At 36.1% G+C, this 23,879-nt stretch overlaps 1 protein-coding gene across 6 annotated transcripts in view; it reads left to right on the plus strand.

Annotated features, from left to right (window-relative positions):
- lingo2 (leucine rich repeat and Ig domain containing 2) overlaps positions 1 to 23,879 on the plus strand; it is a 334,869-nt gene that overhangs the window by 302,967 nt on the left and 8,023 nt on the right. Inside the window, exon 1 of one of the 6 annotated variants that reach the window (XM_051127709.1) lies at positions 15,893 to 15,977. The exons of the other annotated variants lie outside the window; for them this stretch is intronic. Coding sequence (XP_050983666.1) covers positions 15,957 to 15,977 — 21 coding nt within the window. The 5' untranslated portion in view covers positions 15,893 to 15,956. Of the gene's footprint in view, positions 1 to 15,892; positions 15,978 to 23,879 lie in introns of those variants that run through there. 6 annotated transcript variants of the gene reach the window in all.

Here is a 23,879-nt window from a genome sequence, read left to right on the forward strand (position 1 = left end):
GTGGGTTTGTAGAAGGTGCTTCTCAAAGCAAGTATGCGGAGTCAAATCTGACCCTGAGGACTAAGTGGCAGTTGTCTGTTGGCATTAGCATTGTGGACAGCGTGTATGAGCATGTCACAATGTCACAGAGCTCTCACCTCCTGACAGGCAACGATGTGCTCGCAGGAAGTGTGAGATATTGACGAGGCGCTGATATTTTTAGCCCGCTTTCATTAGAGCTCGACAGAGTTATCAGGCATCGACAGGAGAGCGCCGTTACAGTCGAAGCGTGAGATCTTAATTCAGACATACGTGTCCTTGAAAAGAATTAATTCTTTGTGAATGACGTTTCGGGATGTTCAGTTTGGGATTTGATTTGTGTAGTGAGTTCAAAGGGCAGTAGATTTTTATTTCTCAATTATTAGACCTAATATACCATTGTATTTAGAAAAACAAATGCCACTGCACATATAGTATGTACATGGAAACATTCATTTATTGGATAACTTTTATTGGATTTTTATTAATATCAAGAAACACTAACAGCAGCCATTATGGTTGCATTTCAATTAAATTGATTAATTAAATTGTTAAAGTTTTATGCATTCATTTGACTGTTTTTGTTATTATTGTTAAAATTCACTTTATGAAAACTTATGAAATTGGTAAAGGTTTGTTTATTTATTTATTTATTTATTTATTTATTTATTTATTTATTTATTTCCGATATCTGTCTGTCTATCTGTATTTTAATTAAATTTTAATTAAGATGATTATTTAAATTGTTAATGTTTTATGCATTCATTTGATTGCACTGTTTTTTTTATTTAAAATAAAAAATAAAATAAAATAAAATGAAACAAAAAATAAAATAAAACCAGCATGCAAGCATAGGCTGGTTTAAGATGTTGTTTTCAGCAGGTTTGTGCAAAATGTTTGTAAAAAAATAAATAAAATAAAATGAAATAAAATAAAATAAAATAAAATAAAATAAAAATATAGAGTCATTACCTTTATAGGATAACTTGATTATTTTAGAATTTTATTAATATGAACTCAATAATGAGTTTACACTGGGTTTTATAACAAACAAACAAACACACAAACACTGAAACCAGCAATTTTGATTGCATTTTAATTCAATTAATTAATTAATTAATTTGTTAAAAGTTGTATGTAGTCATTTGACTGCATTTAAATACAAATAAATAAATAAATAAAATAAAATTTACATTTTAATTAAATTTGATTAAGTTGTTACAATTTTATGCATTCATTTGATTACACTGTTTATAAAATAAAATAAAATAAAATAAGTTGAGTCCAGAATTTTTAGGGGAAAATATTATAAGTCCTTATTATTAAAAAACTACAAAATTGCTAAAGGTTCATTTATCTATCTAGCTATCTAGCTACATTTTAATTAAATTTCAGTTAAATTATTAAGTTGTTAAAGTTTTATACAATCATTTGATTGCACTCTTTTTGATAATAAAATAAAAGAAAAGAAAAGTTATTAAAAAAAGGTTATAAAATAGAGTAAAGTATTTCTAGGGGGAAATCTTTTATTGTTAAAATTCTCTATTTAAAACAATAATTTAATTTAATTTAATTTAATTTAATAAAAAAATTAATATATTTATTTATTTAATATATTCTTTTTTAAATTAAACCTATCAAAACAGAATCCAGAAATCCATCTATCCTTCCGTCTGTCAATCTATCTATCCAATGGACTACCTACAGTAAAACCAGCAAACAAGCGTAGGCTTTTTAAAATGTTGTTTTCAGCCGGTTTGTGTAAAATATTTACAATTTCTCCTCCAAATCGATCTATTGCATCCAGTAGTTCTGGATCTAGTTTGAAGAAGCATACGTTTGCATTAGCAAACACTTTGATAAACGAACACCCTACAGGGCCCCATGTCTATCCCATTCCTTTATTTCACAATCGCTCCTGGTGGAGTTTAGAAAACCCAACCGTTATTGGCTCGTCTATTACGTTGTAGGGGCTAATAAGGCTACAAAGCTACACTGCGAGACCACCACAAAGTGCTGAGGCGCAGAGAAAAGTGGAACATGATTCATCTTGTTTGGAAGGCAAGGCCTTATTAGGACCAGTAAGAGTGTGGATTGGGGCTTTTGGGGGGGAAGGCTTCACTAGGCTTTCCCATCCAGTCTCCCTGTAATTGCTTTCGGCTACACCTTGAGAATTTGATGAGTTGAGACGAGACTTTGTTGGACTGACTGCACATGGTGTCCGGGCTGCCGTAGTAACAAAGTCTGTCCATCTGTATCTCTGTTGCTTGGTTGTAAACTACATCTGAAGGGATGAAGTGTGGATTTTCTCCTAATATGAGCTCAACATTACAAAAGGTCCCATTTTACATCCAGGGCAAGTTCTAATTACTTCATTGTATGACAGTATGATATTAAAATGTTCAAGTACATCTTTTATGAATATGTTATAATAAGGTTGTGTTTTCATGTGTCTTTTGTAGGGCTGTCACAAACAATTATTTTGGTAATCAAGTAATCTCTCAATTATTTTAATGATTAATCGGATAATTATAACAGATTTTTTGAGGTAATAAAAATAGACCTAAGCAAACAATAGCTCTTAAAATTACTTAAAATGCATACATAATAGCAATAAAGCAAAAATACTTTGTTCAAATAAAGTATCAAAAGCAAGCAATCTTATGGTTTTATTGAACAAAACCGAAAATACATAATGTATTACAAAAAATAGGACTAATGTACATTATGATAATGATCAAATGCCTGCAGAGGGCTCTAACAGCCTGAGGATTGTTTTTAGACTTTACTACGTGATCTAAATTATTTTTTAATACTGACAAAACAACAATTCAAATGTCTACTTAATCTTTAATATTTGGCCATTTCTTTATGACAGAAATGATACAGCCACTGTAATTTCTTGAATATGTGGACGTGTAAACTCAGAGTTTCAGCTTTTATTTTGAAATCGCGATGAACAGTTAACATTCGCATATTGAAAAAAAGATATTGATGTGTTGGCATAGGTTTCTAAATGATTTACTTAAAAAATAAATCTGACAGAATGGTGCACATTGTTCCCTGATTAACGTTATAAGCAACTCAGACTCACAGCAATATGTAGAGACGGTCTGCGCGTATAACGTAAATGATAACTTAACTGTTTGTGTGAAGCAACGTTGTGAATGGAGCCGCTCTGAGACGCACGTATCCCACACGCATAGGCATAAATCTGCATTGTATATTTGAATCGTAGCGTTTGTGCATTCACAGTATTATTATATGATTTGTTATTATTTTTACATAGGTTTGATATATCATGCAGCTTTACAAAACGGTCTAATGCGTTTCATGGATTCTCGTCCGTGGAATGCGCCACTTCCGGTATTTGGCGGTTACTCACATTAGCAAATTGCAGTCGAGGATGTTTTTAAAGTCCCTATAAAATCAAAATGGAAGGTTTTTTTTGGCTTTTCGTATAAATATGTTAGCCTTTAGATTATCTATAAGTTAGCATGATTCAAAACAATGACGAAATTCACATTTACAAGATATAAGCATACAAAATCTAAACATAACTTCTCTAACTTCCGCCGGTATGGATCACCAATTTTGATGACATCACCCTGCACTCCCCATCAAAATTTCTGTCCAATCAAATGCTCTCTAGAATCCAAAGCGTCCCGCCCCCTACACTATACATTGAAGCTGCGGTTGAAATCGGTTAGTTGTTCAAAGAATTAATATTTTCTGTACAGTGAATGGCACATAGTGCTCTATAGGGAAGAGGGAGCGATTCAGACAGTGTAAATATGCTTTCTATTGGGGCGAAGGAAATATGGTTTCACGTTGTGTCGCATGAACCGCTGCAGGGCGCATACAGTCTGCTCCGGTCCAGAGACACAATAGCACGGAACGAATCATTTGCGCAAAACGGCGCAAACTATAAAACGCATCAGATCCATTTGATTTCTACACAGAATGCTGTATTATATTGCGATATGGATGAGATTGTGGCTGCCAACTGCTGTCAAATGCGGCTTTACCAAGCTCAAGCTATTTCTAAAAAAAGTGGGCGGGGCTGCTTGATAAGTTAAATTACGTCAACAAATAGAATAACAAAGAGTTTCAAAGCACTTCAGTGGAGCTTTAAAGGGGTCATCGGATGCCCATTTTCCACAAGTTGATATGATTCTTTAGGGTCTTAATGAAAAGTCTCTTATATACATTCCATTCACAAACAAATGTAATCTACTGCATCTTCAGCTGCTCAGATGTCGGGAGTAAATGACGACCACTATGTTCATTATTACATCCAGCAACACAACACCTCAGTCGCTCAGTCGGAGATATTCTTGTCTAACTTACATCCCTGCTTCGGGATCAAAACAAGGAAAGTTACTGGACTGTGACAGCTGGTCTGAGGTAAGAGCTCATGTCAATCAACTATCGTGGGACCTCTGTCGGTGTGACGCCACACCAAGAGGGCATCTGAGGACGGCTTGATTTGAAAAAGGGGATATTATTTTTACAGATTAATTAAAAACCACTGCATGGATTTTTATTATTATAGGGTAGATTTGTACATACACTGCCAACACACAATAATGTTCAAACAACATGAAAAAGTGAACTTAGCATCCGATGACCCCTTTAAAATCGAGTACTCGAATTGAATCGATGAATCGTGACAGCCCTAGTCTTTTGATGTAAAAGAAAAAGTAGGCTGCCTATATTTTGAAAAAGTAATGGAAGCTATATTTTACGCTGTTAAAGAAAGAGCACATTATCTTTTCTTTTTCTCCCTTTCTGGCTGTGTATTTGCAAATTTGGGTCGTTTCTCTCTCAATTATCAGCTTTTCCACTGTATTTGTGTGGCTTCCGAGTGCTCCAGTTTAATGTGACACTCTAATCGACCCATTCAACAAAATAAAATTAGAAGAATAAGAAGATTTGGACCTAGGACACTCCCCTAATGAATTTGAAGGCTTTGAAAGGTCCAAAAGGCTTAACAAGAGAGTGACATTGAGAGGGGAAATGCTGGCTACACAGACAATGTTAAAGGGATCCTGGAGTCATTACATGGCTATTAGAGTGCATTAAGGCTTTGGATGTAATAGAAACTCCTGCTGTTTGTCTCTGGTGGATGGAATAATTTCCGGAACCTTCCCCTGTCCCAAAATGTACCTCAATTTCTCCCTGTTAACAATAGGGGACAGCACTTCAGCCATGCTTCTCATTCTTGACAAGCTATTACCATAAGTTTCCGCACACACTCCATCTTTGTGAAATGGAAGGCTTCAAAGTAATGCTCTCCACAGGACCGTGGAATCCCCTTACACACATGCTTTGTTAAGACTGAGGATGTGCTGCATACTTCACACGCCTCACAATATAAGCATGTGATTCCACATCTTTTTCTCTTTCCCTTGTTCTCTCCTTCCCCAGTCCATTTCCGTAATCCTATCTGCACTAAGAAACGCCTTGGTCTTTTTACTGTAGACTGAATTTATAGTCCAGGATAATCTCAATATTTCATAGCCATTTGTATACAGTAAGAGTGCACATAAGCTTTTGTACATTTAGATAGACACTGGAAATACAAACTTGCAAAATGTACAAAAATTTAAATTGATGGAACATTTGCAGAGGTCCACAATAATCTCCTAAAGATAAATGTTTCTTTGTGCAATCCTCATATGTGACAGTGGACCACAAGACCAGTCATAAGTGTCAATTTTTTGAAAGATTTATACATTATCAGCTGAATAAATAAGCTTTCCATTGTTGTGTGGTTTGTTAGGATAGGACAATATTTGGACAAAATACAACTATTAAAAAAAGGGAATCTGAGGGTGCAAAAAAACTTGAGAAAATCGCGAGATTATTGAGAAAATCGCCTTTAAAGTTGTCCAACTGCAGTTCTTAGCAATGCATATTACTAATCAAAAATTAAGTTTTGATATATTTACAATAGACAATTTACAAAATAATTTCATGGAGCATGATCTTTACATAATATCCTAATGATTTTTGGCATGAAAGAAAAATTGATCATTTTGACCCATACAGTGTAGTTTTGGCTATTGCTACAAATATAACCATGTTACTTATGACTGTTTTTGTGGTCCAGGGTCACATGTTTTATTCCTGCAAAGATGACAGAATATTTACTTGCAACTGCTGTCCTGCGACAAAAGATGACACTTTTGCTGAAATGCTGACATTGAATGTGACCTGGACAAGCCAGTAAGTGGTGGGATATTTGCTAATAAAATTATAGTGCCAGAATAATAGCATAAAAATGTATTATATCTGTTTTCAGTATCATCCAAGTGAGCGTTTATAACATTTTATGAATGCACAACAGAGTGAATTGAGCTCTTTTATGTGTCATTGTTTTTAAATATATCCGGATTAATGTATAAGTTCAATAATCACAGTCCCAGAGGGTCATTTTTACTATATGATGAGAAATTTTGTCACATTAAGACCTTTTAAGGCTTTTAAGGCTAATTTGTTTATAAATGAAATCTAAATTGGACTAATAAAGATAAAGTCATTTGTACTCTTTAATCTGGACGAATTTAATTATCATCAAAGCTCTAAGAATGAAATATAAGTGAAACAACATCAGTGTTGCAGTGTAACATCAACACATTTACTGATTTGTGTACTGAAAAAAAAGGGGTGTAGAAACAATTTTCACTTGGAAATTGCTAGTAAATTTCACAAGTGATTATAAAAAAAAAATGTCAAGCAACACATCAAATTAAATTTTGAAGAAGGAAGACTAAAATAGTATTTTCTTACTCCAATTCATCTTTTTTTGACAAATCATTATGTAGGCTATGTGCTGTCGCACAGATTCCAAGTTCTCATTAGAAAGCATACAAAACATAATCAAACCATTATAATGTCAAATCAGGGAAACGTGTTAAATGCATTAAAACATTATGGCTTAAACATGTTTGAGTGTTTTAGATGCTTTCATTACACTGTATGTATGTACAGATAAGATTTAATATCCACATAAAGGAAAGGAAAACAGGGCTGAATTTAGGAGAGGTCCTCGTCCTATTATGCAAGCAAAAAGCACACAGTGTCTGTCAAGTATAAGGTGATGTCTGAAGGCCCTCACTTCTACAATAAGATGTCTTGGATATGTTAATGGGGCTCTTGGGACTCTTGTGATGTACAGTATGTCCAATTTAGCACCGTGTGAAAGAGATAGTAGTCTTCGTTTACAGTGAAGCTCAATTTTAGCTTCGTTGTGTGGCTAAAGGTCAGTCGGTCTTCTGTTTCTCACACATGCTCAATCTTGGCTGTGGTTTTGTTGATGAGAAATTCGCAGCTCCAGCTTTTCCCAGGTGTTTTCAGCACACGCTCTAGTGTGGGGCCGCTGCCTGGCAGGGGTCCATGATGTGGTCCTCTTCTGAACTTCAAGCAACTTATTAAATTCCCTTCCAGTGCCAACTTCATTTCTGCACTTTGAAATGGTTCAGTTCCCATCACCTGCTTGGATGTGCCACAGTGCCGGTGAGCACACAGCACACAGATTGTCAAGAAGCGCTCTCTCTTGCTGCCGTTCGCTGAGCTCTTTTCAATTCAGATGAAAGCGAGATGGGTCTGCAGATAACTCTGTGTGGAGAAGAGCCCTATTCCATCCTGATGAGCAGTAAATGTGAACCAGGTTTGGAGTCTTAAGAGACCGAAACCCATTTAGGAAAGGCACTTTTCTGTGCTTACTCTAAGTTGCATTTATAAACCTGTAGAGTATATTTTTTGCAGGCACTGATAGCTTAACTCTGTCTTTCTTTGAAAGCTAAGTGGAGTTGACCGCCTCGTTGTGCCCAGTATGCGGTCTTGTTTATTTATTAATTTTTTATCAAGCAGCTCTCCGTAAACCTGAGTCACCACACTAGGTGATTTATTATTATTAATCTGGTGTATGAAGTCTCTAAATGATTTTCTTTTAGGAGAAGGAGAAGCTGACCTATTTAAAACATAATTCCTTCATTCCTCAATGCAAAGTGAATGATTAATACTAGCCAAATGCTCTGTTAAAGGGATAGTTCACCCAAAAATGAAAATTACCCCATGATTTACTTGCCCTCAAGCCATAGGTGTATATGACTTTCTTCTTTCAGACGAATACAATCGGAGTTATATTAAAAAAATGTCCTGGCTCTTTCAAGCTTTAAAATGGCAGTGAATGGGTGTTGAGTTTTTGAAGTCAAAAGGAGACTCACGAGACTAGCATAATTTCACATTATTAAATCTTACTTCCTTCTCTGGAATGACAGTCTCTCGTGAACACGTATACGACAGTTAGTGGAAGCTAGAGATTGCGGTTTATAAAGTTTTAAGTAAGGATATTTGTCTTACACAAATGCATTGATTTGTCTCAGAAGGCTTTTATTAACCCCCCAAGCCGTGTGGAGTACTTTTATGATGGATGGATGCACTTTTATTGGACTTCAAAATATTAACACCCATTCACTCCCATTATAAAGCTTGGAAGTGCCAGGATTGTATTCATCTGAAAGAAGAAAGCCATAGTATGGCTTGAGGGTGAGTATATCCTGGGGAAATGTTCATTTTTGGGTGAACTATGCATTTAAAATCAATATAGACATGGAATATATTGAATGTGAAGTCTAGCAATATTTCCCAGAGATTTCTTTACTGAAATTCTTGTCAGAGCCATGGTGCAAAAAATTATATTACATATGATACTACATATTATATGCTTTTTTATTACATTTTTAAAAATGCTGGGTTAAAAACAAGCCGACTTGGGTTATTTGGCAGCCCAGCGCTGGGTAAATATTGGACAGAACACATGCTGGTTATTTTGACGCAGCTGGCTGGGTAAAATGTTTTTACCAAACATGCTGGGTTATTTTATTTACGTCAACTATTGTTTAAAAATTATTATATTGCTGGTTTAAAAACACACACAGAAAAGAGGCAACAGCAATAATCAAAAGATGAACATTTATTATTAAGCAAGAACACATAGACAAAATACAACACAAACTGAGTTTATTTGGGTGAGTACAGAATAGTTGACAATATTACACACATTTAAACAAGCATTTCAGACATAAAAAATATAACATTTAAAAGTAGAATTTTAATTTCAGTGTATTCCATCTTTCTCTGTAATCGCTTTTTACCTAAATAGCACCAATTTTTGTGCCGGTGTGTTGCCAAAATCTAAGCCTGCGAAGGGCTTCTTTTCACCAGGCTAACTGCGAACTTCAGACCATGGCCTTGCATATACAAAAAAACTCGTATACAAAAAACCTCGTAAGTTGTAACTAAAAAGTAAAAATATTAAAAATAACCCAATAAAATGACTCAATGTGCTGAAGCCAGCATTTGGGTTAAAAAAAAAAATAATAATAACCCAGCATTTTTTATTAGTATTAGTAGTGTTATTTGGAAGTGCTTTAAAATAAGGACCAAGGCCATGGTGTGGAAGAAGCATATTAAATTCATTCTGAATAAATAAATATATTTGGTCATTTTCTGTTACCCAACAGAGGACAAGCATTCATGCATTCATTTATTAATTTATTTAGGAAATGGGTTTCATGTTGAGTCATTTCAGTTTGAATTTTAAACTTTGAATATACCATTAAAAAGTATCTTTTAATTATTTTGTGTAATTTCATCCTTTATATCCATATAATTCTTTTGAGCACCATCAGCACAGCATGACCCCTCTGTTGGCCTTAAAAGCAGAATGCTAATTAAACATAAGTACGGGATGGGTTGTGGGACCACTAACTCTGTGCATACCAGCCATCTGGACTGTAATTAGGCCACTGGACCCTAAGGTCCTTTAATAAAGCAATTTGAGAGTCTCAGTTGGGAAGTGACCAGCCCTGATCACACCTGAAGAGAGTCCTTCAGTTTCAAGCTTAACACTTAAGGTAGAATGGCTAATAAATTGTTGTCTTGAGCTTGCTAGATTCTAAATGGCAGAAGCGAGTGAGAGCAAAACTCCTAAGTGGCAAAGAAATGAGCAAACCGTGTTACTTAGACTCTGTAAAACACTGTTCTTGAGTTAAAACAAGGGTAAAGCTACACAGTTTCCACAAACAAGGGCCCCCAAGGCAACCGTTGTCCTCTGTGAGTTGGTCTTTATGGCTGCATATCCTGTAGCAGTGAGGGTCCCAAACCGGGCAATTACGAGTTTCATACAGACAGGAGTACTTTCTGACAACAGCAGAGACTTATATATTTTGGAAGAAGACCCGCAGACATTATTCCACCGAGTCATTTGAGGTTATCTTGACGGACCGTGACACAAGCGACTGTTGTTACAAGCATGCTGATTTTAAACTTAGCATATGCCAGGAAGGGAGGGGTTCGTATTTGCTACGACAGTTTCCTAAATAAGGTGCGGTAGGGGACCTCTTTCTGCCTTATTCCAGGAGGAGCAAAAAATGGGAATAATTGGGAAGGGATTTGGGGGAGGATAAAGAGGATTGACAGTAAAACAATGCGCTTAAGGGTGATGGAGAGGTTTATCTGGCCAACGTTTACAAGCGATGGCTCTGCGACGAGAGATATGTGGCGGACGCAACGGATGAAGGTAGATGGTGCAAATCTCTCCCCCACTTATCTCATTGTGTTCCTCCTGCTTTGTCTTGATCCATCTTGTCCGTCAATGCGATCCATTTCATTTAAAAATCCATGGCTTCCCTTGTTGCAAGCTGGAAGTTGTCATTTAGTTCACTCCTGAGAAGACCGTACCCTATCAGGTCCATCTAATGAAGCCAGAGCAGGAGTCAATAACTAAAGTAGGCATGGCCAGAAAAGGAAAGAGAAATCGCTAATGTGCTGTGGGTAATGACTGAGATAGAAGGCTTGTTAACGGGCTTGTTTGCGGGAAAGCCCATTTTTCCCCCTTATCTTTCACCGGCAGACCCAGCACCCACCTCGGCTCTTCACATGTGAACCAATATGTTTGACTGTTTGAGAGTCTGAATCTCAGCATGTGACCGTCTTAACAAAGCTAACCACCAGCTGAGGGTTAAACATGTTTCTTTCAGATATATAAAGTTGATAGATGGATGCAGAGTGGCTTCTCCACAGTGCTCAAGGCTGCTGAAACTTTGCTCGCTGTTTATCCACCGTGAGGCTTTAAAACATTCTCGAGAGGCCTGGAGAATTATGATTTCCATGGTGCATAGCAGAGAATGTGCAATATTCAAGGACACCGACTTGGGTTTAAATAGATTTATGATTTGTGGCATACAAAAGATAAGCACACTTCGTATTTGACTGTACAGTATTTGTCTTGTTGCTGTAACTGTAAACGCTCACATTCACTTCTGTACTTTTCATATTTTCTGTTGTTTGGCTTCATATTGGATTTTCACACATTCGCACACACACATAAAATATACACAGATGTGAAAGTGCTTAAGAAACCCAGAGGCAAGCATAAGAATTAGGCCAAAAAAGGAAAAGAAACATATTTGAGGATCATTTCTGAGCGAGAACAGTGCAGAGACATATGAAAGAGCAATAGGGAATACAGATTATCACAATAGAGAGATAACGTATCTTCAGATGGGAAAATGTCACTGGTTTATAATAGCACAAAATCATGTTTTGCACATATAGAGTCACTGTGTTAACATTTTATTGTGTAGGCAAGTTCAAAGTGAGTTTAATTGAATTGAGTGAGCTTAATAGTCTGTTTTAAGGAATAGGTTGTCATTTTTTATATGACTAGAGCTTGCGTGGTAGAATTGAGAGAGAAGAAAGCTAACAAAAAGACTCTGCTATGTATGGGTGAATACTTTTACAATAAATATCATATTAACGTGGTAGTTCATCTCAACCCCACCGACAAAAAATAAATAAATAAAAATAAAAAATAATGTTGAGAGAACAACTTGATTTAAAAACCATATGCTGGTTGGGTGGGTCTGACCAGCTAAGGACCAGTTTAAACCAGCACAAAACAGCATCCATGCTTCAAAACTTACCTAACCAGCATATGCTGTTTGTTTAAACAGGGTGTGGAAAAAAAAATGCATCCTTCTTCTGTAGAACACACTGTGGTCCAATGTTGTTTTGGACCCTGTAGAGACTTTGCACTTACAATATGGTCAGTTACTCAGATGCACTGGCATATTGGCAATACTCAGATGTAAACAACAGCATGGGTTGCACTGTTAATGTACTACTGAATATGTTGTTCTGCTAATTTATGCTGTCTAAACCATGGAAAAAACATGTGGAAAAAACTGCTAAATCATATAGGGACTGTCTTAGTGAGCAGGAAAGGGTGCAATATTTTGACAAACTAAAGTTAATAGGTGGTAAAGATACGTACAAGCAGTTTTGATTAAGATATTAGCCTAATATTTCACTTACCTGACCAGAAATGATAAGAACAAAGACGAATGTTGTCAAGATTCTTTCCCTGGAAATCCTAGTTCAGATTGGCCAACCTCAAATGCCATTTGTTCTCCAGACAGTTTTTGTACTTGATTTGTTATAATTTGTTATAATTTGTTTTGGCAGTCCATGGTACTCCAACCCTGCTAAAAAAACCAATAGACACCATCACAAAATTTGTAATGGTTTTACTGGTTATAATGAGACTTGTATTGGTTTTAATGGAAACTATAATGGACGCTGTTGGTCTCTACTGTGAATTGGTAACCTTCTATTGGTGGCTTGTTAAAAAAAATAAATCCTAATGGAATTTGTCCCAAAACATACTACAGAAGAACATTTTTTAATGGTTTTAATGGTCAAAAGTTGATGGTTTGTAATGTTTGTAATGGTATTTTTAGTGGAAACCATCAGAATATTCTATTGTTTTTTTCAGCAGGGAAATGTTTTTCCCAGTCTGACTGATTAGTACAGCCCAAAACATGACAACAGTTGACCATTTTCAGCAGCAATAATCAGCTAAATATAAAAGTTTCTTTTATTTAAGTGGCATTGTTTACATTCAGTGCCACCAAAATGGCCGATTGATGACGTGTCGTGAAAACACTCTGTAGACATGGGTATGGAATTGTATGGGAGTTGTATGTATAATTGACAAAATTTTCATTTTGGGCCAATAACTTCTGGAAGCATCAAATGCACTCTTGCCAGATGAGTACTACCCTGTTTGGGTTTAAATTTTCTTATTACTAACAGATTTTCTCCTTATCCAAGCGACCTTTCGTTATAAATCTTCAGTCAGCTAAATATCACAGTCGTCCTTATTACGGCATTTTAATGTTTATTTAATTTTTTCACCCTCATGTCATTCCAAACATGTTTGGGCTTTCTGAAACCAAACCTGACTTTCTTTTTTCTGTGGAATATTTATAGGTATTTTGAGAAATGTCTTCTTTTTACAATTAATTTCAATAAAAACAGTTCAGTTATCAGCATTCTTTAAAATATCTTCTTTGGCTTTTTCACAGAAGAAAGTCATCCTGTTTTGAGGCAACTTGACTAGCATGGCACAAAATAATACAGCTTTGTTCTCATACTTTATTGGATCTGAATGTGTATTGCTTTAGATACCATTTCCAGTCATAATCACAGGCACACTGGTTGTCATGGTGCATTAACTTGGGAATATTGCCATATTGATCGAACAGTTACAAAGACAAGGATCAGCAATCTGGAAATTCAGCCCATAATCTTCCTTTCACATATGTTTTCATTTCAGTCTCCAAACTGTGGTGTAATCAATAACTAATCAATCTCCTGGACAGCAAATAGGACATAGTTCCCTTGAGAGGCTCTTCCTTGCCACCTAATAAGATAGAAACATAAAATATGGAGAGGTGTTGGAGGAACTCATGCATTCAGCCTCTGATGGGTTCATTAACTCGTTGCTTATAAAGTAGCAGAGAGAATTAGCATGCGTTGTCCCTCTTAAGGGTTTTCACAGTCCTCAGAGACCAGGGGGTCGACAAGGAAGACCTTAATTCAGTCTTATCACTGAGTGACTTTTCAAAAAGAGTGGTTGTTTTCAATCTACTTACTAAGAAACACAAGGGAATAATGGCCATATTGTAAGGACACTTCAGTTTTTAACAGATTCATGACACAAGAATACATGAGCCTACTGGATGCTGCAGTATTGAACAGGGTTGTGCACAATACAGAATTGATTTGAGAATGAATGCATTTGAAATGAACGTAAAGAGAGGTAGAAAAGAGGATTCTGAATGTAAATGTAAGGAAGTGAAATTAAAATTTACATTGAGGAACAAGTCGGTTCTGAAGTTTTGATATAAGCATTTAAGAATAAGCATTACAATTCAAAATAGATCACATTTTATATTCACTTATGAATTTTGCAGTAGCTCAGTAATATTGTATATTTGCCACTGAGCCACATTATTTTCCATACTGGAAACAGCATTAACATTGCAGCTTATTACTGTCTTGCTCAACACTCAGCATGGTGATTCTGAGCTCTACTGTTCCAACTTTGAGCACCAGGCAAGTTCCTTGTCAATAAAGTGCCAACAGATGGCAGATAAAAAGAAAGCCTGTGTACTTACCACACCAGCACTGGATTTTTTGCGACAGGTGCAGCTGTTTTCCTTCACATACTGTATTAAAGCTTCTGGCTGTAATATATCGACTCATAGCAAAGTGCATTTGTGACTTCACCCCGACTGAAGACAGACATGACGAATGAAAACGAACGGCTGTGACAGCTCTATGAAATGACACTAGAGTTCATCCAAGTTGATTATCTCAGTAACCCTCATTAGAAAAAACTACAGCAGTCTATGGGCTGTAACATATCAACCACAAATTTATGCAGAAGAATCACACGAGACATCATTAGAGAACAGGACAACGATTCGTCTGTCATTGTCATCTCAGCACCAAAATCCCTGTGCCTCCTTTGACAAAAAGCACATCATAATAGATCAAAATATTAAGATTATGTTTCTGGTCTTGCAGGCATTATCCAAAGCTGCAGACATGTGTCCTCATGTTAATGCATGAAACCTTATTATTTACTCTGCACAGGTATCCAAGTTTACTGATACAATTAATATCTATTATTCATGGATCATTAAAAAGCAGCTGTCTCATAGATGTGATGGACTATAATTGAATACGTTTAACTTAACTTTTTTTTTACGGTAATGGCTCTCAAATGAAATGCTAATCTCTGTTTAAGTGATTGATATGCAGAGAAGGTGTCTGTAATGCCAGCAACATGCATAAAAAAGATGAACAAGACACATAAACTTCAGACTGATGTCCTGAATCTAAGCCATAAAGAGTCTTTCAGATAAATAATGTATTTAAGTGGGGGGGGGTGCATTCTGCCAACTTAAGCTAAAAATAATTCATTTTTTATTTATGGAAGAAAATTCATTCATTTATTTAAAATTAAAATATTTTTGATGAAATCCTTTTTGACCCTGCATATGACAGCAACACAACTGACACGTTCAAGGCCAAGAAAGGTAGTAAGGACTATTCTTGTATTAAAATAATACAAGAATGCATCTTGTGTGCAAAGAAAACAAAAATAACTTTATTCAACAGTTTTTTCTCTTCCGTGTCAGTCTTTGCTGTGCGTTCATAAGAGTACTAACATTTTAGTTGCCCTGCTGTCTATCGGATTTCATCAAAAATATCTTAATTTGATGAACAAAGGTCTTACAGGTTTGGAACGACATAATTAATAACAGAATGTTCAATTTTGACGGAACTATCCCTTTAACCTGTAATTACATTGACTAAAGGTTAAAGATTATGTTTTTGTTGAGTGTCCTGTCTATTTGGGTTAAAAGAGGGTGGGACAGAGGGAAAGCGGGAGGGAGCTTGGAAGAGAGAAAAGAGGAGACGTCTTAGCAGATGGAGATGGAGGACCATTCTGTGTTTGAGCTGGATTCCAGCTGGGATTAGTGAGAGCTTGTCAAAGGCACTGCTCGGGCAGGATGAAGAGACGGAAAAAGCTGGTACGCTGCTTCTTTCATTTGATTATGAGCTTCTCTGAATATTTGCACTTCTTATAGCAATGATAATGGCTCTGGATGGGATTGGATATCTCTAGCTGGCTGTTTCTCATTTTAGTCTTGAGTAAAAGGATGTGGGAGAGATGGAGCGGGTGCTTTGTTTTGAGGAGGCAACCTTGAGAGCTGTTGTTTTGAAGCATCATTAATGCTTGATGCCTCTAGTTTCATTATTTTTGCAGTTCATTCCTTTGGAAGTGTAATTTCATACTCTACAAGATGTCATTTGAAAGATATTCTTCTCACATGTGTGTATAAATCCTTGAGGAAGGAATAGCTTTTTTTATATGACATATTGTCATAATCTAACTTTCCAAAATCAAACTGCATTCAAATCAGGTCTGTACTATTTTGTTCTGGGACGTGGGGAGGTTTTCAGTTTCCTGTGCTGTCACTCCTGTTGGGCGAAGTCAAATGTTGTGATCGTACACCCCTGATGTATTCCTAATATAGTCTAGCCCACATTCATGACTAAAGCTCTTCAGAGAGTGAGTGTGCGCACACTGACCTCATAACACACACTTCAGCTTCCCACACGGCCTCAGCCTCTCTGAGACCACGCGGGCTGTACACACGCTTGCTGTTGCTTCCTGCTGACACTCCAAATGTATTCACGCTGAGAACAGAAGGCATCTGTTTCCTCTCCGTTTTTAGATTTTCTGAAGTATTGGATATGCTGGCTGGCTTTGTTACTGTCTGTAATTACAAACAGCTTTTACGCTACCTTCGGGAAATATTAGCATAACCGCTGATGTTATAACCTCAGACAATCATTCTTGTCTTCATCTCACCTATACCTTTATTTTTAAATGTATATAGGACAATAACGTTTTGAGATTAGACAATATACATAGCTGGTACACAATTTGGTACAATTCTTTAGGATCTTCATTAAATGTCTGTAACATACTTTAAGATTCCTCAGTGGTTGTGTAAAACAACACCCCTTTTACTTTCTCAAAAACAGTTTCGGTGCATGGCTCTTTAAATAATAATGAGCTACTGCTTACCCCGCACCTATCTTCCATTTTACCATCAAAAACAAAACTAATCTACTGCGTCCTCAGTGGCTCTGATGTCGGGAGAAAATGGAGACTCTGATGTTCACTTCTATATCCAAATACAAAACACCTGCACTGCTTACGAGACGTTGTCGCTACAGCTCGAGTGTGTAGAAAATGTCGGACTGTGCAACTGGCTGAGGGCAGATATATGCAAATACAGGACAGTCCATCAGCGGTTGTGGGTGGGGCCTGGGCAGTATGATGTCATACTGTTTAGAAAATCAAAACAGCTTGATAATTGAGACTGTTTATGTTTTTTGGGGATTAAAAAAAAGAATTTTGCATCCAGTGTCTCCTTTTAAAGGGGGGATAAAGACATATGTCTTTAAAACCAGCTACAGTTTTATGCAAAAATTTGGGAACCCCTTGCAGAATCTGTGAAAATGTGAATAATTGTAACAAAATAAGAGATCTTACACAATTTATGTTATTTTTTATTTAGTACTGTCCTGAGTAAGATATTTTACGGAAAAGATGTTTACATATAGTCCACAAGAACAAAAAAATTGCTGAAATTATTAAAATAACCTCCTTTAAAAGTTTGGGATCCCTTGGTTCTTAATACTGTGTGTGGTTACCTAGGTGATCTACGTCTCTTTCTTCAGATTCTTTAGTTTTCCAGCATATTTTGCATATTTGAACCCTTTCCAGCAGTAACTGTATGGTTTTGAAATCCATCTTTTCACAGAGGACAACTGAGGGACTCAAACACAACTATTAAAAATGGTTCAAACTGATGGTCCAGAAGGAAACACAATGTATTAAGAGCTGGGGGTGAAAACTTTTAAACAGGATGAAGATATCCAAATTTTTCTCATTTTGCTGAAATATCTTTTTTTTTTCCATTTAGTACTATCCTTCGGAAGCAACAGAAGATACTTGTATGTTTCCCGGAAGACAAACTAAGTACAATTTACCTTGATCTTCAAGAAAAAAGTTTTCACTCCCCGGCTCTTAATGCATTGTGTTTGCTTCTGGAGCATCAGTGAATGTTTTACTTTTGTAATAGTTGTGTTTAAGTCCCTCAATTGTCCTCAGCGTGAAAAGATGGATCTCATAACTATACAGTCACTGTTGGAAAGGGTTCAAATATGCAAAAGATGCTGGAAAACTGTAGAATCTGCAGGACCTGGAGAATTTTTTCTGAAGAAAAGTGCCCAGTTTAACAAACAAGGGACTCATGAACAACCATCACAAAACAAAAAACAGTCGTAGCTCATCCATTTAATTTTTTGTCTTGTGGACTATATGTAAACATCTTTTATGTAAAATATCTTACCTAGGACAGTACTAAATAAAAAAATAACATGCATTTTGTATGATCGCTCTTATTTTGTTAAAATTATTCACATTTTCACAGATTCTGCAAGGGGTTCCCAAACTTTTGCATAAAACAGTACCTTTCATTTTTATATACAGTTAGATTTATTTATTAAATATAAAATGGTTCTCACAATAAAAACAAGGGATTTGTTCCTTTACTACTTCAGTAGAAGTCCTAGGAACACCGAAGTGTACAGCATCTGTGGAAAGTGCCTTCCTGTACTTTCTGTATCTCGTAGATATATCTCTCAAGGAGCGCTGAGAAAGCCACAATGTTCATAAGAGGCCCTCCACTCCAAATTGCACTATCACAATGCATTTAAGAACCGAGCGCAAGGTGACTTGTGCAGCGCCTGTGCTGGTGGACCAGCTGTGCCAAGCGTTCAAGTGTTGACTATTACCTTTAAAAGGTAATTCAAGTCAGTTGTGTATTGCACGCACTCTGCATTTCTGTGTCTCTCGCTCCCTCCCTCCCCCAGTTCAGCTGCTACTGTGTGTTTATCCTCTTTTAACAGCATTTTATGTAGCACATTAACTTGATGAATTATATTAACTTGAGCAACCGTGAGGAAAATATGCTTATGACTTTATCATTTTGAATAGTGGTCGAACGGCACCCAGAAGCCATTAATTCTCATTGTTTAGGACTTCCTAGAGAGACAAACCTACAAATGTGTTCCAGCCTCACTTTGCCTCCGAGTCTCACAGCAGGGCTCTTTATACAAAAAGGAGCTATGCTGTAGGGAACAACGCTTAAGTGTAGTTCCCTATAGAAAGAAAAATCTGCCGTGAGCGTAAATGTAAGTAAGTTCAATAATCTCACTGCATGAAATGAGATACTACGTTAAAACCCACATAAAGGCTGAATTAGTTATTAGTTAAGGGAGGTTGAAGATTTCTAGGAACTTCTGCATCTTCTGTTTTAAATTGCCATCAGTCATTGTTTTTCGCTGAATCTGTTCATATGTAAATACTGTAAGAATTTCACATTTTAATTTTTACTGAGTAAAAAAAAAAAGCTTTTTGCAGGCTTCACTAACCGGATTGTAAGGAGAGAAGGAGTGTAAGGAAATAGCAGTTGAGTTTCACTCTGCTTCTTGGCTGCACTCTTAACAGAGGGTTATCGGTGAGAGGAACAGGAGAAGCGTCTCCCTTCGTCTATTGCTTTATCACTAATTAACGTAGGCTCGTTCCTCCTGATGAGCTCTGTGTGAAGTGTATGGTTGGTCGCTGCATAATTAGTGGGGTTTTCAGATTTTGCCTTTGATTCTCACAGTCAGAGATGTTGATCCCACCTCACTTCCTCAGCGGGGGCGGCCGATTGTGCTGCCGCAGCAATTGGAGCCCCTCACATGGGGTGGTGAAAAACTGTAAATTGCTCTTCGGGGCTTTTTGTTACCCAGCATGAAATTCACCTCACAAAACAGGTAAATAAATCAAGCTCCAGGTCAGAGACAGCTTTTGAGAACCAGAGTCATCAAAAATTATCCAATTTACCATCCCATGTCCTATTAAGAATCAGTAAACGTATTTAAATTATTGTATAAAATACGTCCGTTTTTATTGTTCTTATACTGACATACTTTTCATTAGTAGTAGTAGTAGTAGTAGTAGTATTGTAACACTTTACAATAAGATGTAATTTGTTGCATGAATGTATTAACCAACATGAACGAACAATGAACAATACATTTATTACACTATTTATTCATTTTAGTTAATAAAAATACACTTGTTTATTGTTAGTTCATGTTAATTCACAGTGCATTATCTAATATTAATAAACACAACTTGTGATTTTAATAATGCGTTAGCACTGTAAATGCTGAAATTAACATTAAAATGAATAAATGCTGTTCATGCTTGTTCATTTTTAGTTCATGTTAGTAGTTAACTAATGTTAACTAATGAACCTTATTGTAAAGTGATACCAGTATTATTATTATAATCTACACTACAGTTCTAAATTTTGGGGTTGGTTTTTTAATATTTTTGAAAGAAGTTTCTTTTGCTCACTAATGTATGGAAGCCCGTTTCCGCCGCTGAATTTAAAAACAAAAGGTTGTTGCGAGTTTTTATCTCACAATTCTTTTTTTCTCAGAACTGCATGATATAAATGCACAATTGTGAGAAATAAAGTCAGAATTGGGAGTTTTTTCTGAAATGCAAAAAGCAATTCTGACTTTTTTTTCTCAGAATTGATTTAAACTTGCAATTGCGAGTTATAAGGTCTAATTTTGAGGGGAAAAAAGTTTATATCTCACAATTATATCTCACAATTCTGACTTTATAACTCGCAATTATGTAATAAAGTCAGAATTACGAGATACAAACCCGCAATTCTGAGAAAAAAAGTCATATCTCACATTTCTGACTTTATTTCTCAGAATTACAGCTTTATTTCTCAGAATTGCAAATTTATTTATGTCTCGCAAATCTCGACTTCATACCTCACATTTGCGAGTTTATATTACACAGTTCTGACTTAAAGGGGTGGTTGACTGGGTTTTTTCTACGGTAGGCTTGATTGTTTTTATGGAGTGCAGTCTAACGTGCTAATGCTTCATTTAAAAAATCACATGATTTACCTTTATTCTACACTGCTCTGACACTTCTCCGATGAACACTCATCGATGAACCCTATTTTTTTTTAAGCCTCTCCCTCAGAAATATGCCGTGGGCTCAGATTGGTTAACTGGTTCGACCATCCTTTTAATAACTCCAATTGTGTGTTATAAAGTCAGAATCGCATGATATAAAAATCATATCTCACATTTCTCAGAATTGCACGTTTATGTCTCGCAAATCTGACTTGAAATCTGATGTAAGTTATAACTTACATTTGCAAGTTCATATCACGCAATTCTGAGAATAAAAGTCAGAATTGCTAGAAAAAAATTGCAGTTACCCTTTTTCTGATTTCATTTCTCAGAATTGCGAGTTTATATCTCACAATTCTGACTTAATAACTTGCAGTTGCATGTTATAAAGTCAGAATTGGGAGTTATAAATTTGCAATTCTGAGTAATTCAAATCTCGCGATTCAAATTTTATTTCTCAGTATTGCGATTTTATTTCTCAGAATTGCGACTTGATATCTTACAATTCTGAGAAAAAAATTCAGAATTGCAAGATGTAAACTTGCATTTGTGAGGGAAAAAGCTCATATCTCAGTTCTAACTTTATTTCTCAGAATTGTGGCTTTATTTCTCAGAATTGCGAGATTTTATTTTACAATTCTGAGAAACAAAATCTGAATTTTGAGATCTAAACTTGCAATTGTGAGAAAAAACTTTTTTTTTTTTTTATTCAGTGGCGGAAATGGGCTTCTATACTAATGCTCCATTAATAATTTATTTATTTAATTGAAAAAAAAAAATTATTTTGTGCTTAAAAGGTCTTAGTAATATGTCTTAAGTTTTAGTAATACTAATTTTGTGTTTACAAAAGCATTTCACCACTTATCAAAGCATCCAGCTGTCACTAAAGTGCAATTACAGTGAAATTGATTGTTTTTTTCTGAGGATATCTTGGATTAAAGGACATTTCTTGCCATGTCAGTCACTCTGGATTAAATGTCTGTGTATTTAGGAATCGATGAATTTGTCATTTCTGCGTTAGTCAATCTGGTATTGGTATTTTCAATTTATGTGCAGAGGTGCTTGTGATTGGATTATGTGTTGAAACTCACTTTGTAAATCTGAATCAATAGTAGGAGAAATGGATTTATTTTGGCCAAGAGGCCATTGGGGTTTCCTGTCCACTTCCATGAAGCACTGCATGTGGTGTTTAACAGTCTGCTGGAGAGTTTCTCAAATGCTAACATTATTGAACCTCCAACAACTCTGTTAAAGTGGCTAACAGATGTGACATCATGATATCTTTATACTGCAAACCTGCTGTAGCTGTTCTCAGCCTAGAAGATGACATTTTGATAAAGATCTGTGGAGTACTTCGTACAGATGAGCTGAAAGAAACTTTCCAGGGAGTCTTCTTTGACTCTTCATTACCAGTGGCTGTGATGATATCACACAAGCCTCACTAAACATAAGGTCTAGATGTTCACCCTTCCTCGGTTTTAACCTCTGAGTTAATTACATCTTCCTTCAGGGTAGCATCGTTAGAAGATATGAGACTCATTACAATAAAGCAATGATTTAATAACGTTAACAATTATAGTGATGTGAACACTGAGCTTACTGCTGGGACAGAGATGGTAAACGAAGTGGTCCATGTCAACGCTGGTTATATTTACTGGAATATTTTAACCTGGAACAATAAAACATCATTAGTGAAATCAATATGTGTTTGGATTATTACAGTAAACACATAGCAAACAAGCTACGCTCACCAGGATGGAAATCCTGCTGCCTTTGTTGTACTTTGGTGTCGTCTGAAAAACACTAAAAGTGTGAAAAGGAAAAAAACACTTGCTATTTTTAGGCTGTACTTCTAACACATCTGTTTGTGTGAGGTGGTTGTTTCTCTTGTCCGGCTGAGGCAGGTGTGTTGTGTAAATGCGATAATGTGAGTGGGGAAAAAAACAACTGAAAAATATCTCGTGCTCTGGAATAGAACTTAAGCGAAGTCTTAGCAAACCACTATGTAAAAAGTCATTTTTTAAACAAAAATCATAATAACTCTCTTGTAACTTGTCTTGTGGCTAAGAAAATAATGGACAAGTGCCAAAATGAGAGTTGTCTCCATTCAAATTCTAATATGGGAGTGACCATGCATGCAACCCAATTCTTTCCACGTGATTATATTTAATTTTGTGTAATTATTCCAGAGCTTACACTATTTTCCATCCCATAATCCCTTTACCTTGTGCACTCACTGGCCGTTTGGAGAGATAGTGTAACTATCCAGTCTTTTCTTAATTGTGAAGTAATCAAAATCTATCCACAGCTAGAGCTCTTACAGGGTGTGGCCATCATATTAGGTGGTCCACATCAGAAGGACCAAGATAGTCTCTGAGTGGAGATACAGCACATCCTGGCTTAAAATGACATTTGTTGCTTGATTGCACAGGAGTCCAGTTTGTTATCTAAAGCCTAAAACTGCCAGGGCAAAAGACCGGAAAATGCTGGAGAGCCCATGTAAGGGTATTAGACTCGGTTCTAGTCTGGTTGACAGAGCCAGGCAGGACCATTCACACACTTTAAGCCGATCACAGCAAGGTTTGGGGAAAAAAAGTACATGTCCCAGGTGTTTAAATGCTATCTTTCTCTCCCTATCTCTTTAACAGGTATGCATTCACATGTCAGCATATAGAAGAGTAAATTAAATGGATTTGCAGATTGAATAGCAAGCAAAATACAATCATGACTTCTTGAAGATAAGTTAGGTATTTCATAAACCACATTTAGTTTACTAAGCAATGATTATGTCAAGCTTTACAAATGTGATTTCAAAATTAGCCATATTGACTTTCTTCCCTGATAGCACACGTACATCACAG

The sequence above is a fragment of the Labeo rohita genome, chromosome 14 (assembly GCF_022985175.1).
Source record: "Labeo rohita strain BAU-BD-2019 chromosome 14, IGBB_LRoh.1.0, whole genome shotgun sequence".
Taxonomy (NCBI): Eukaryota; Metazoa; Chordata; class Actinopteri; order Cypriniformes; family Cyprinidae; genus Labeo; species Labeo rohita.